General features: G+C 38.4%; 3 protein-coding genes across 4 annotated transcripts; 1 reads left to right on the forward strand and 2 right to left on the reverse strand.

Annotated features, from left to right (window-relative positions):
* Positions 1 to 202: 202 nt before the first annotated feature.
* On the reverse strand, positions 203 to 1,922 carry LOC112196280. The gene is made up of 3 exons (XM_024336593.2): positions 1,760 to 1,922; positions 1,468 to 1,673; positions 203 to 784 (listed from the first exon to the last, which is right to left on the reverse strand). The coding sequence occupies exons 1-3, from the start codon at positions 1,850 to 1,852 to the stop codon at positions 475 to 477; spliced, it is 609 nt and encodes a 202-aa protein (XP_024192361.1). The 5' UTR covers positions 1,853 to 1,922; the 3' UTR covers positions 203 to 474.
* A 3,556-nt stretch (positions 1,923 to 5,478) lies between these two features.
* Positions 5,479 to 7,562, forward strand: LOC112197429 (putative glutamine amidotransferase GAT1_2.1). Its single transcript, XM_024338095.2, is given in 5 exon segments — positions 5,479 to 5,918; positions 6,027 to 6,760; positions 6,844 to 6,973; positions 6,976 to 7,046; positions 7,143 to 7,562. Coding segments are annotated over 5 exon segments (1,266 nt in total). The 5' UTR covers positions 5,479 to 5,827; the 3' UTR covers positions 7,383 to 7,562.
* A 295-nt stretch (positions 7,563 to 7,857) lies between these two features.
* LOC112197430 lies at positions 7,858 to 11,623 on the reverse strand. Of its 2 annotated transcripts, XM_040518281.1 has the most exons (7): positions 11,072 to 11,623; positions 10,875 to 11,011; positions 10,574 to 10,785; positions 9,540 to 9,822; positions 9,333 to 9,418; positions 9,160 to 9,251; positions 7,858 to 8,615 (listed from the first exon to the last, which is right to left on the reverse strand). In XM_040518281.1, the coding sequence occupies exons 1-7, from the start codon at positions 11,193 to 11,195 to the stop codon at positions 8,383 to 8,385; spliced, it is 1,167 nt and encodes a 388-aa protein (XP_040374215.1). In that variant the 5' UTR covers positions 11,196 to 11,623; the 3' UTR covers positions 7,858 to 8,382. The 2 variants fall into 2 exon arrangements, with proteins under 2 accessions (XP_040374215.1, XP_024193864.1); XM_024338096.2 differs by having other exon boundaries at positions 10,875 to 11,623.
* Positions 11,624 to 13,977: the final 2,354 nt, after the last annotated feature.

Consider the following 13,977-nt stretch of genomic DNA (forward strand, 5'->3'; position numbering starts at 1 on the left):
ATTACAATTTTGTTGTTTATGATCTTAAGTTCTTAACTATTAGCAATATGAGTAGTGTTTAGCACTGAGGAAGAGTGATTCTCTTGACCCGATTACGAGAGATAAGCAGATGAAAGTAAAGATGGATATATACAATGATTCCACAAGATTGACAAAGGAGTCCTGCTAGTGCTATAACACATGGCAGGAAATAAGGAAAAGCTAGTAAGCAACCAACCAGCAAATGAGCAAAGTGGGGTGTAGAACTTGAATTTTCAAAAGCAAAGCTACAAAAGTGGTCGTGCATAATACAAGGATGGAGTATATTACTTCCATTGTTCACCAAATATTTTACTCGCATTTCTAACAGAGCAGATGACATAGCATATACAAGTCTATAGCAGAAGCCACAAAAACTTTGAATACTGATCTACTCAATCTCATTCCACAACCATGGCCATTGGCCATTGAAAAGAAAACAATGTCATGGCAGAATTACACCTTCTCGAATCCAGTGGTTTGCTGCTGCTGCTGCTCGTGCTGCCCATAATTGGAATTGCCCATGCCAAGGCCTTCATTGCGGTGCTTCTCCCACCCTCCAGTATCAGCTTTGGAATGTGTCCAGTAGTAAAGGTTTGACCCTATCAGCGACAACAGTGTAAGAGCAGCTGCTGCAGCGAACACGCCCTTACGGAGAGTGGCACAGGACAAGTCGTCTAGGTTAAATTTCCCCCTGTACTTTGTGTGATAGGCATTCCTTGCTGACCCTGCCAATAAGCATGCCTCGGCTCCCAGAAAGGTTGTCCTGGTTTCATAGTTCAAACTTCCATTTAGCAAAATGCAGCAAACACACAACAAAGTCGGAAAAGAAAGAACAAAATGTACTGAAGCAAACTATTAAGGGGCAATAATCACTAATCCACTATAGAGGAAAAGCTGAAGACCAGTCTAGCATAATTACTTGTCTTGGAAAACACCACTATAGAGGAAAAGCTCAATACGACATTTCAAACATGATCAATTCTACGGTTCTACCTAATTGTCTAATTCTGATTCACAGCGTAATAGTTATGACAGATCATATGCTAGTGAACTAGTCCGAGTCTGCTAGAAGAAAACTTGTAGGTTTTAAATGTCAAACAAGTTGAAATTAAAGACTCTCCGATTGAAAAAGGCAAAAAAGCACCCAGGTAAAGGTAGCCAAAGTAATGCAAATTGCTCACTAATCATGACTTAAGCCACTTTTCAGTACTTTACCATATTCCAGACAAATGCAAGAGTGCAATACACAGTAACAACTTTACCAAATCACTAATTAAATAAATCTAAACAAGCGGTGCCAAATAAGTGACCAAATGAGCAATCATTTCGGACTAAATCAAATAAACTAATGTAAAAATTATCATAACCGTGGATCAAATCACCAAACCTAGATACAAACATAGCCTCCAATTTAGAAAACGAAACTAAGGAACGGTAGATAATTACCAGGAGAAGACGAAGAAGAAGACAGTCCAAGTAGTAGAGGAGCCGGTGATTAAGCCTTTGCCGAAGCAGAGACACCTGGTGACGCCGTTAAGCACCGTGTGGCTGAGCAGAAGAAGCCCGAACGCGGCCAGTCCGTACACGGTGGAAGCGTCGGTGCCGTAAACGCAGTAGGTTTGCTCGTCGTACTCGTCGGGCACTATCTTCGCCTGAGAAACAGCGAAGACTTAGGGATTCGAAGTCCAATAATAGTAGTAAAGAGAAAAAGAAGAGAGAGAGAGAGATGAAGGCTTACGGTGCTACGGCGTCGTTCGGCGCCGACGGCGAAAATGAAGGCGATGAGGTGGAGAGAGGCGATGATGGCCACTATGGGAACGGAGACTGCCATAGCGGAGATAAAAAGATCTGCGATTGCTTTTGGTTTGGGGTTTGGGGTTTCTTGCTTTGTATGTATAAGTGGAGAGTGAAGTGTGAGAGTGTGTTTGCTGTTGCTTTTTGGATGGTTGTGTTACGTGTCACGGTGTGAACAGAGTGTTGCGGCTAAGCGGGTTAATTTTGTTGCTTTTTATGTGGAGTGTATTATTAGATTTTTAGTGTTTGAGCTGGAGCGGGGTCGGGTTGTCGGGGCACCGATTTTCCGAAGGTCATGGCAGAGGACCGATGTTTTCTTGACCTTAATATCATAGGCAACCACAGACAGCATCCACGAGAAGAAACCCAAACCACTAGCAAGGACCAAGGTCATGGGAACGAAGCCCGAGGCATTGACCTGAGGCCCGATCTTGAACTTGAAAACCACCTCTAAAATATCATATTTTCTCCGTATGTCTCATGTAATGTATTGAAAGTCGAATAAAAACTTCAAGATTAACCAAAAGTACTGACTTTAATTGTTGCTTTTGTTTAGTTTGATGAAAACTGTTCAAGACATTAGACATAGGGTAGGTTTACACTTATGAACATTTTTATTATTATTATTTTACACAACTACACTAGTGTATCAAAAAAAAAAATTGGGTTCATAAGATCAGGGGCCCTAGGCACATATCCAGGATCGGCCCTAATTGTTTTTTTTTTTATATCTGGATCTGCCCTTGATTCACATAACTTCGGCCCTTGTAGACATGTTTTCAACATGATTCAGTTAGTCACCCACCGTCACAACCTAAATTACTTCCTTAAAGCCCAAGATTAGGCCCAACAACTCCCCCTTGTCTCATTTGTTGATCAAGGACAGAGACACAAAGTAAGTACTATCTTTTCAGCTTTTGTAAGGGGAATCTTATTACAAGTCCGCTTATAAGCTGCATGTTGTTCTCAGTTTGGGCTAGGAATGAAATGACGATGCTTTAATTTCCGTTATGTTTATTTCTTTTTACTGTTTGCACCCGTTAGCTTCATAGCAAATAGAGAGATATTAAACATTTTCATGAACTTTACATTCCCATATATGGTAACATTAGAAAAATTGTTGTGCAAATCATAATTAATATAATAAAACAATATAAGGTGAGTAATTAATGCAAGAAAAGAGTGAGAGAAAATGAATCATTTGATTCATGAAATTAGAGCCTTGGGAAATGAAGAGAGAAGTTTTAAATGCACATCCCTAATTACTTAATACACACTCCTTACTCAATACACATATCATTTAATTTCTCATTCTAACATTTTACTAAATACACAACCCAAATGACCTAAAATATCCTTAAACTTAAAAACCATGAAATACACTATTATTTAACATTTGATTAATATATATAATTGACCGTATTAATCACTTGTGTTGGTTATTGGGAAATCCATAAGGATTCATTATTGTTCCCTTCAAAGTTGAAATAGATGCTTAGAAATAGGTTTTGTATTATTTGAGTTCTCATCCACTAAACATCCTATTGATCAAGTATAAATTTTGAGTCGAACATTCAACCAAAACTATATCAGTAGTTTCTCCACAATGGCGGAACTACGTAGTTGTCATTGGATGGTCAAACACATTAACAATTACAAAGTTTTATACTTGTGATATTTTATATTAGATAATAAATTGTCTAATCATCACTTTTAGATAAAAAAAATATAAAAAAAGAACTAAAAAGTAGGAGTAAAGCGATATGTTTTACAAACATTTAATGCTATTGATTTCGAAATTCTAAATTACATAGTATCTTCTCACCCCCATTTAATTACAATTTATTTAAGAAAAATTTAAGTTAGATGGTTTCTAACTTTATTCTTGTTTTTAATGAAGATGCCATGTATAGAAATTCATTGTGTTTATAATTATAGAATAATATAAGAAACATATGATTATTATTATTATTATTTTTCTTTTAATACATAGATGCCTATTTTGGTCATTTAGCCTACCTATAAAATATTAAAATCTGATTTGAAATATAAAATAATAGGAATGTGTATTAAGTAGTTTGGGGTGTGTATTTAAAATTTCTCGGAAATGAAACCTAATCATTTCTTTTTTCGAAGGAAAAAATGAACTTTTATCAAGCAACTAGTTCAGCTGATTACAATCATCCGAGAGTAACTCCTTAATACAACTTGGAGCTTGAGAGTACCAAGCTGCCTTCTGCCCTTATTAGAAACCAAAATTGGCAGGTCTATGGGCGACTTGATTGCTATGATCTAAGAGTAAAGTTAATCTGAACACCCTGCATACCTCTTAAGACCTCATGAATATCATCAATGACACTGCCAAATTTAGAAAACTCCGAATATGCGCGAGTAATATCTGAACTGCTGCAAGGCAGTCAGTTTTGAGAGTAACCTGCTATAATTGCATCTGTTGTGCCAGGTGAAGACCTTCCCTTATTGCTAACAGTTCTACATGTTTAGCACAACTCACATGCTGAATATAATGAGCAATAGCAGCTATAAACTGATCTTGAGCACCACGCACAACACCACTAAGTCCTCCTAGCTTGTGTCAATGTTGGTAAAAATGCACCATCAACATTGATTTTGACTCGATTGCTTGCTTCTGGCTGTCAACTTTTCTTTATTTGCTACTTCGGCAAAACAGGAGAGGATCTAGCCTTCTAAAATTCATCAAGACAAGCCATAGAGCTACATAATAGAGCATGTGCAGGTTGTGAGGTGCCAGAAAAAAGAAGCACATAACTAGTGAATATCATCACACAAAGGAAATGAAACATTTTCCTGAAGGAAAGGAAAATATAGGGGAAAGTAGTTCCTTCCATACCCAAGGGATTCGTTTCCTCCTTTTCTTTGCATTTATTACTCACTTTTTTTGTTAATCTATTGCATTAATTACAAAAGTTTTAACAACTTTGCTGGTAACTTTTTTTTTTCCTTACCAAACATCAGCAAGTAAAGTCCAATAATCCATTCCTTTCCGCCAACTAAAGGATGACCACAAGGTATGAGAAGATTCATTTTCCTCATGTTGTTTTCCTTTTCTTTGGGAAACTCATTTCTCTCCTTCTGCTTACCAAACAAAAGTGAATCAGTTTCATTTCGCAAGCCATCAAATTAGCAAACCAAACAAGGCTTAAAAGCCACAAACTCGCAAACCAAAACCCCAGAGAGAGAGAGAGAGAGAAGGTTGCCATTTTACATTTTATTTTTCTTGAACTTTTTTAGAAAATCTAAATAAACATTAGCAAGATACTAATTACTTTGTCCAAATTGGTAACATCATACATCTCTGGTCAAATTGTAAAATCTTAGTTAAGAAATATAGTATGAGTTTTAACAATCTCGCGATTTTGTTAAAGCTCATAATATATTTCTTAATTAAGAATATATGATGTTTGATGTTACCAATTTTCTAATAACACATTGTACCATGCCTTTGCTATGTTTAGATTGTATCTTTTAATTCCTTCAAAAAAATCGTCTTCTATCTCAAGTCAAAACTCCAAACTTACACAAGTCCTATGAATATAGGATTTCATTGACTCTGACTTGTATGAATCAACAATCATCATCCTAATCCATCCTGATCCTACTATAACGCTAACAAACATTTGGCCAATTCTTAATCTCCCTTCATAAATATGCGGCGCCTGAAAAACGAACGCACCGACCAAATCCATCGGTTTTTCTCTCTCTTTGGTGATAAACACCACCTGAATATCTGTTTCCTTTTCCCCAAGCTACCAAACCTGTTTCCCAGCAAGACCAAATCCAACAAAAACAACTGTAACAGCACTAAATCTCCCACAGTTTCTGCCTCTCTCCCCATAATCAGCCAGAATTAACGTCGCAGATTAAGACCTCATTCCGGAAATCCATATTCATTAATAAGTTACTCCTGCTTTTTCAAAACCATAAAGGGTCTTATACATGTAAATCCTCCATCCTTCTCTGTAAATCCAAATCCATGGCTAATTCAGATCTCTCAATGGTTCTGCCTAGGGTTCTCATCGTCTCCCGCCGCACGCTCCGCAAGAACAAGTTTGTAGATTTCGTCGGTCAGTTTCTAATCTCTTAACATCTGGGTGCAACTTTTAACGTGTTCATCATGATTTGTGGTCGTCGTTGTTTTTAATCTTCGGTGTTTCATTTGATATATGTGACAGGAGAATATCATCTAGATCTAATTGTGAGCTATGGAGCGGTGCCTATTATTGTTCCACGAGTCAGTGGAGTCCATACACTACTCCAAAGCTTTGAACCAATCCATGGGGTTCTCCTATGCGAAGGGGAAGACATAGATCCATCACATTACGACGCAGAGCTCTCGGGGTTCTCCTCCGAGGAGCTCCAAGAAATCGGGAAGCTACACGCGAGTGACACCGTCATTGACAAAGAGAAAGACTCCATTGAACTGAGGCTGGCAAAGCTATGCCTAGAGAGGAACATACCCTACTTGGGAATATGCCGAGGGTCACAAGTCCTCAATGTGGCATGTGGGGGTACATTGTATCAGGATGTTGAGAAGGAACTCGAGAAAGAGTGCCCGGATCAGAATCAGAGAGTGACTCACATGAACTATGATGATTACGATGGACATAGACATGTGGTGAAGGTGGTGGAGAATACTCCTTTGCATCAATGGTTTAGAGATTCTTTGGATGATGAGAAAATGGAGATGAGAGTCAACAGTTATCACCATCAAGGTGTTAAGAGATTGGCGCAGAGGTTTGTGCCAATGGCTTTCGCCCCTGATGGTTTGATCGAAGGGTTTTATGATCCGGATGCTTATAATCCTGAAGAAGGTAAGTTCATCATGGGACTTCAATTTCATCCAGAGAGAATGCGGCAACTTGATTCGGACGATTTTGAGTACCCAGGATGCGCATATGCATATCAGGTAGTGCTTTAGACATCAGGCATTGATAATGCTGCGAAATGAATGCACATGTATCGGGCCTTACTAGTATGATATCGATGCAGGAATTTGTTAAAGCAGTAAGAGCTTATGAAAAGAAGCTCAGTCAGTCGGAGTGCGTGCCAAAGGCTCCAAAGCTTAACCATGAGCTAGAGATGAAGAGAAAGAGCCTCCTAAGGAGCTTCTCAGTCGCCAAAACATGTATTCTAGGCGTGGTAGTATATCAAGCAAAGAATCTGAACTGGAAGTTGGAGCTGAGTTTCTAGAGGTCAGTCAGTAAAATGAAATCACTGAAAGAGAGATTACTATATGCTTACTAATTTACAGTACTTTTAACGCCGATGTTGCTCTTGCATTGTTTCAGGCAAATACAGCATTGAGTTTGCAGCAAGAGAAAAGGCTAAAGCAAATGGGGGCAACGGTGAGAAATGCTTCGGCGTACATGGAGCAATTGAAGATGGGTGAGGAGAGGGAGAGAGTTGCAAGGGCCATCATTGGGAAAATGTCCATTGAGCAGATATCTGAATTGATGTCATTCTACCGCATCATGACTCAGATATGTTCCGACTCTTTAGAGAAGAAGACAACTGACCCAGCGAGTTGATCAATTGCTTACTTTTCCATCTGATTGCTGTGCATACCTTATGATTTCCCAGAGCCATTACTATGCTGGACTTCTGAGCTTCCTGCCGAGCCAGTGTTTCATCATGTGCTTTGTTTTATTACTTTGGTGAAAGTATCAATGTATTCAAGTATTCAACAGCAATATAAGAAGTTCCATTAACCCCCGTCCAAAAAAAATTGATGATGGTCATCAGAAATTTAATTTCCATTCGGTGAAAGAAGTCAAAATGATAAATTTCAGAGGCTTGGGTTATATTTCGTTCTTGTTAGCTGCGGTCCAGAATCTCTTAAAAGCTATAGGCTCACCACATCTCTATTTTCTGGCTGACAATAAAACTAAGCTCAAGCACAAACAAATAGGAATCAAAATGATACCTGGAATTTGACCAAAACAGATTACAGGAAATTTGCAAAAGGACGCATAAATAACTTGTTAGCTGATCAAAGAAACTATGTGTAATAATCAGTCAACTGTTACTAAAACTCACAACACAATAAAGGTCATGACTCGTACAAATTTGGGGAACCTGAAGCTAACACTTACAATGCCTCTATCAAAATCCCCACACTAAGCTTATCAGGACATTAAAAAAGAGCCTGGTTTTTTCATAATATACCCTTGCTAATACATATGGAAAACGAGCAAGATGAAACTTGCTTTAGGCTAACAACTTTGATTTAACTAGCCCATCTATAGCTTATCTAACTCTATATTTCCTCTATTCACCTTTTGCTGAGCCTTTACACAGCCAGCATCACATGTCAAAGGTTCACTTTCTATAAGTTTCATTCATTTTTTTTTTCATTTTTCTCTCTCTTTTCAGTAAGTAAGAGAAAGCCAAAACAGAGAATCACTGAAAACCAACTTTGCCACCTGGAGTTTCACCGAATAGAGCAAACAGGCAGCTTTCCAACCAGTTAAAAAAGCAAACAGGCTTTCACTTTTAGAGTGGTGGCAGCATCACATTTGTGTCTTGACATCATCGACGGCTGAAGAACAGAAAATCTGGATGATTGACCTGATGCAGCCTTAGAAAGTCATCAGTGGCCTGCAAGAGGGAGTTCGCTAATTGTCGTTCCAATCCCCCACTAGGAGTCCACAAGGACCCTCTGAACTTGTATGAAGCAAGACCAAAAACAGGCAAGGACATCTTAGGGATACCATCCATGTCACTCGGATAGGTTATTACAGGAGCCCGGGGATCTTGTACATCTGAAAGATAACATAATGTATGTATAAGCAAACAATTGTAAAGAGGGGAAGTTTCACAGACAACACAACTCCTACAATAAACTTCACACCAAATGATATTATCCTCCACATATTTCTCGACCAGAATGTATCTATTTTGACATGAAAACATGCATGTGCACACTGGGAATACGATACTGGTGTCGCCTGGTGTCGTATCTGTTCAAATTTGATTTATTATGCATGTCATTTTAAAAAAAAATTCTACCTCTTGATTACCGTAACACCTAAAAGTAAACAAATCAAATCAAGTAGTAGTTCGAGTAATAATTTTATTCCTATCACATTGTGATAGTGATCACAAGTTATAACTCAGAACGATACACTAGATGAAGGAATCCAAGAGTAAAATTATAGAGGAGCCTATCTATATATAGCAGCCTACATCTATATACTATAAGAAGAACATATCATAGTATCAAGATGTTATGTCACGGAAATACTTCCATCATGAAGAGAAAATCATACATAGATGTAAAAAACTAACAATGGAATTACTTATTACCTCCCACGGGGGTAAAAAGTGAATGGTATGACAGAAAGCACGCATCAAGATCCTTTAAAGTTGGTCCTGTTGGAATCCTGTAAATTGGATACCTGAAACATAATACCACTCAAAATCAATTAGTCAAATAATTGTGTACAAACCACTGAACCAAATACAGAGTTTGATAGTACCATGCAACAGAAATCCAACTGGAAGCCAGTAGATCACAACTTCTTATTGTCTTCAGCTCAGGAAAACGAAAAGCAAGATCTAATATCTGTAAAATTGAGAGGTTCAGAACAAAAACAAAAACCAGGAAGCATCGTGATAAAGAGCAAAAACGTATTACTATATTGTTCTAAACACAATGGGAATTAGGGTACAAGTTCAGTTATAACCTTATCAGCTAAAGGCTCACGGCAATAAGGAAGATCACGTTCAAAATACTCAAATAATAAGCAACCTTGTGAATTTACAGGTTCACCCTCATCACTGGAGCAGTCCTCTTGGAGTGGATAATGCTGATCTCTCAGAGATATGCTTTCTAACCTTTGAGGAATTTCACTCGACATTTGATGATTCCGCTGCTCCCTCAAATATTTTATTTTAACTGGTTCAACATCACAGCTACCATCACTACTAGAATCCCGAAATTCACTGTCACTATCCTCATCTGGTCGCCTATCAGACACGAGGACCATCAGATTGCAGTACAGAAACAGATGAAACACGATTGATCTTATTATGATGTCAAACAATCAATGATATGCACATGGAACAGATTATACATAAATTGGGAAGGAGGAGCGGAGAGTGAGAAAAAAAAAAACGATCAATACTACTAAAATTACAGATTCTGATGGAAAGAGTCAAAAGAAACATGGTTAATCCAATTAATCGTCTAGCTTCCATGTACAAAACGTCAGAGCCATAACATACTTGACTAGAACAAGAAAATAAGATTAAAAAAATACAAACTATAATGTTCTGACTTGCAATGGAATTATGTACTCTTTTTTCCAAGGAAAATAGCACTTTAGACAGCAGTTCAACCGGTACTCTTGTAGATGGAAAGCATGGTGGGACACTATTGACAGATGTTAGTCTTGGGACAACAACAGAAAACATGTCGTATTCAACAATTCCTCTTTCTAAGTCTTTGGTAGAGAGGTCACACCTCACGTAAGGTGAGACAGCTAATAAGCACCATGTTCAATCCAGACATAATAGTAATGACAAATCCATATTGAACACTACAATCATGATACATTTTCATTCTGCTGACATAACATAGTATTGAGCATCAGAAAAATAGTATGCAAACAGATTGTAACATGAACTAGAACTTCAAGGGAATTCATTTTCACCTTTCGAGGTATAACTCCATATTATTTGACTAACCAAGTAGGAGATACATAGTGAAATGTAATACCTTGACTTAGACGACAATTTCATAGAGTTGCCGTATATTTGAATACCGGATAAATAAGGGACATAGTACTGGACCACAAAGTCACTATCATTCAAAATCAGAGGCACTCCGGCACCGTAAGCACTCCACTCCTTGAAAGACTCCCACAGATCACCAAGAACAAAGAATGGCTGAAACTCCACGTCACATGTACTCAATCCTCTCATCGTCGTCTGCACCACTCAATCAATCAATTAGCACAACATTTACTCTATTAGCAACCGAAATTAAACACAGATTGAATTTAGAACAAATGAAATACCTTGGAGAGGTACTGAGCAGGAACTGAGGGCGTGATGGACTGCAAGAACCGCTCGAGATTACTCAACGGCTTCACGGCCGGCTCGCCAGTGGGCACGGCGACCCGCTTGGGAGGCTGCACATCCGACCCGACCCGGTTCTCCGGCTCCCGGTTCGGGTTGCCGCCCTTGAGCGAAGGCGATTGACTGGGCGTGACGTCGCTCTGAGCTCGGCGAAGTTGCTCGGCGTCTTTCTGGCTCTGGTGGGCCCTACGCGCTCTCGCCGGATTGTAAAACCGATCTTCTCCGCGGCCTCGCGTCACCGGCAATCCCGTTCCCGACATATCTATGAAAAAAAACTACGCCGGATTCAGAAACTTGCTCCGAGAACCCTTAATCCGGTCCCGTATCGACGGTCGTAGCCTCTTAAACCCTCGAAAGTCAACGGAATCGGAACCAAACAACGGCTGCGGCGGCGGTAAGGAATTACACGATCGGCCGGCGGTTGTGACAATTGGTGCTAGCTGGGAAAACAATGGGCGGAAATGGATTGCGAGAACGGAAATAGCAAAACCCTAGAATGGAGGCTGGGGACTGAAATGGATCTGGTGGGGAAGCTAATAGGTTTGGACGTCTGGTAAAGGCAGGTTTTCGGGGGCAAATTGGTAAAATCAGTTCAATGGAGGAAGAGAGATAGATAGGAAAGGAAAGGAAATGGAGGAGGCAAGGCTCTGAATAAATGGATGGGCAGCCACTGCGTAGGGGAAGGAGGAGAAGAACAAATTCAACAAAAAAAAAAACACAATTAAAAAATAATAATAAATTAATTTACTTTGGGCGCCCACATTCGCGGAATTACAATTTTGTCTTTACTTTAAATGCGATTGTGAGGCTCGGAGACGGTGGAAATTTTGTGCTTGACAAGGGCAGATAAGGAAAATCGGTGGTGAGCGTTATCTAATAAAAAAAAAGATCTTAAAGGGACTTTTAATAATCGGGGCTGGGATTGGTGGGTTTGTGGCCACTCGGATTAGTCACTGAGGGGATGGATTTGGATGTGCGACACATGTGGGATTTCACACGTGGATGGTGAGATTCTGGGGAATGCGGTAAGGTGTCTTTTCCTTCTTATCCCCATTCGATTTTCTGGAGAAAATGCATTAGACTTTTCATTTATTGATTTGAGCCACGAGTTTTTTTGGGGGCGTGAGGCGACGCGCCGTTTTGGCTTTAGCTGAGGTTATAGTCAGATCACCCCCCGTTTTGATCAAATCGGCGCCTGGGATTGGACTAAAATGTGCAATTTATAAAATTAGTATTGATTTGTTTCCTTTTTCAGGACCAGAAAAAAGTTTATTTTGTTAAAATTATTTATTTTTTTGGAATGAAAATATTAATAATTTCATCGTCACAGCTCTAAAAGGTTAATTCTATGGACTGTAATTATAACATCATATCTCATTGTTTGAATGAGTTATAGTTTTACTTGATAATGGGTTGATTAATTTTTTCTATAGGCATAAAAATAGGTTATAGAGGTTAGTCCGAGTGGGGAGAAAAAGTATGAAATGAGGTTAGGGCTAGGGGATCTGATCTCATTTCAATGTAACCCAAGAAAAATAAAAATAAAGATTTTCAAACCTTTTTGTATTTAGTAACCAAAAACTAGTCAATACCTTATTTTCTTTAGGGCATCCCTACTCTACTAAAGATTAAGCCGAGTCTCAAGTATTAACTAATTGCCAAATTGATTAGACCAAGGTCCAACAATTAAAACTCAATCTTCTATATGATCATAATTTGATTGTTTAATGCTTTACTACTTTCAGAATATAGAAGTGTTTTTGAATTAGTTCATGGTGTTCGTAAATAACGACTAATTAAACATCTTATAATTATAATTGAGCAATGTAGAATGAGATTGAAACTCTACGGCATGCTATGGGATGAGACATAACCAACCTAAGGTTTGATAGTTAAACATCAAAAAAGAAAAAACGTTTCTATAATTATGGTCAAATATCAAATCCATAAACCAAAAAGAAAACTATATCATACTTGATTGACCTTATTGGCGTGACATTTTACACAACAATGCCATTTCTGCTGCTGTTTCCACTTCCAAGTTCCAACATTAATGTTAACTAAGTTTACATTAAACTAATGTTTTAAGACCAACTAGGCCCTAAATGAAGCAGAAGAGAAGGACGTAAGTGTCGGTCACACGATGATTATAATAAGGAAGATGCCTCCACATGCATGTTCATCTCTGAAATTTGTCCATTTTCTATTTTCTGAAAATGTCATCAAAGCTACCTCGTGACCAAATTTCAGATACCACGTCAAATTTGTTTCTCACCAAAACACTTCAACTACATCAAATGATAATACCATACACGTCCATTTGAGGACGAGATCAGACCTCCCAACCCAACAACCCCCTCACGTCCACCACCAATTCACTAATGCAGTAATGCCCTTCACACTGTTTTGTTTGCTTTGATGAGGACACGAAACTAGGTTCGGACCTAATCGTGCTGAACTTAGCCAGTAAATTATCATTTAACATTACTACAGTAATACGGAAATATAATTCAACGATTCTCAATGCATTTAACATTACTGCAGTAATACGGAGACAGAGTACATAATTGGGTCCGATTGTCTAAAACGATTGGTCTCACGGAAGCTTGATATCATGCTTGGGTCAATTCCAAGGGCGATTTGATATTAATATATTCTTATTCTTGTTTCATAATATTGAATGCTTCATTATCCTGCAAGGTATGCTTGACTATTTTCTGAATTCACGAGGCTAATTGTCATGGTTATGATTAACTAATCCTACTAACCACTAATTAGTCAGCTTAATATCACCGAAAGATGTTTCTAATCAATCTTTTTCCTTAAACAAGATCTGCTAAACTTGTCAACAACAAACTCATACAAATAAAGAATCAGTCAATTCCATGGAATTTTGGATCACCTACTGCTATGTACCGAACCCACAGGTCCACATGTGATGAATGTTGAAGATAATGCTTCAATATTATGATATGCAAGAACTGGAATATAGTAAAACATAAATAAAGAGTTTCTACTTTCTAGCTTTCAAGGCCCAAGAAC

Source organism: Rosa chinensis, chromosome 4 (genome assembly GCF_002994745.2).
Source record: "Rosa chinensis cultivar Old Blush chromosome 4, RchiOBHm-V2, whole genome shotgun sequence".
Taxonomy (NCBI): Eukaryota; Viridiplantae; Streptophyta; class Magnoliopsida; order Rosales; family Rosaceae; genus Rosa; species Rosa chinensis.

Coding starts and splice junctions, on each gene's coding strand:
- LOC112196280 (XM_024336593.2), bottom strand. CDS start 1,852: ATGGCAGTCTCCGTTCCCATAGTGGCCATCATCGCCTCTCTCCACCTC. Junction 1,674..1,759: donor CCGAACGACGCCGTAGCACC/GTAAGCCTTCAT, acceptor GCTGTTTCTCAG/GCGAAGATAGTGCCCGACGA. Junction 785..1,467: donor TTCTTCTTCGTCTTCTCCTG/GTAATTATCTAC, acceptor CTATGAAACCAG/GACAACCTTTCTGGGAGCCG.
- LOC112197430 (XM_024338096.2), bottom strand. CDS start 11,195: ATGTCGGGAACGGGATTGCCGGTGACGCGAGGCCGCGGAGAAGATCGG. Junction 9,252..9,332: donor AGTTGGATTTCTGTTGCATG/GTACTATCAAAC, acceptor ATTATGTTTCAG/GTATCCAATTTACAGGATTC. Junction 8,616..9,159: donor ACTTTTTACCCCCGTGGGAG/GTAATAAGTAAT, acceptor GTTATCTTTCAG/ATGTACAAGATCCCCGGGCT.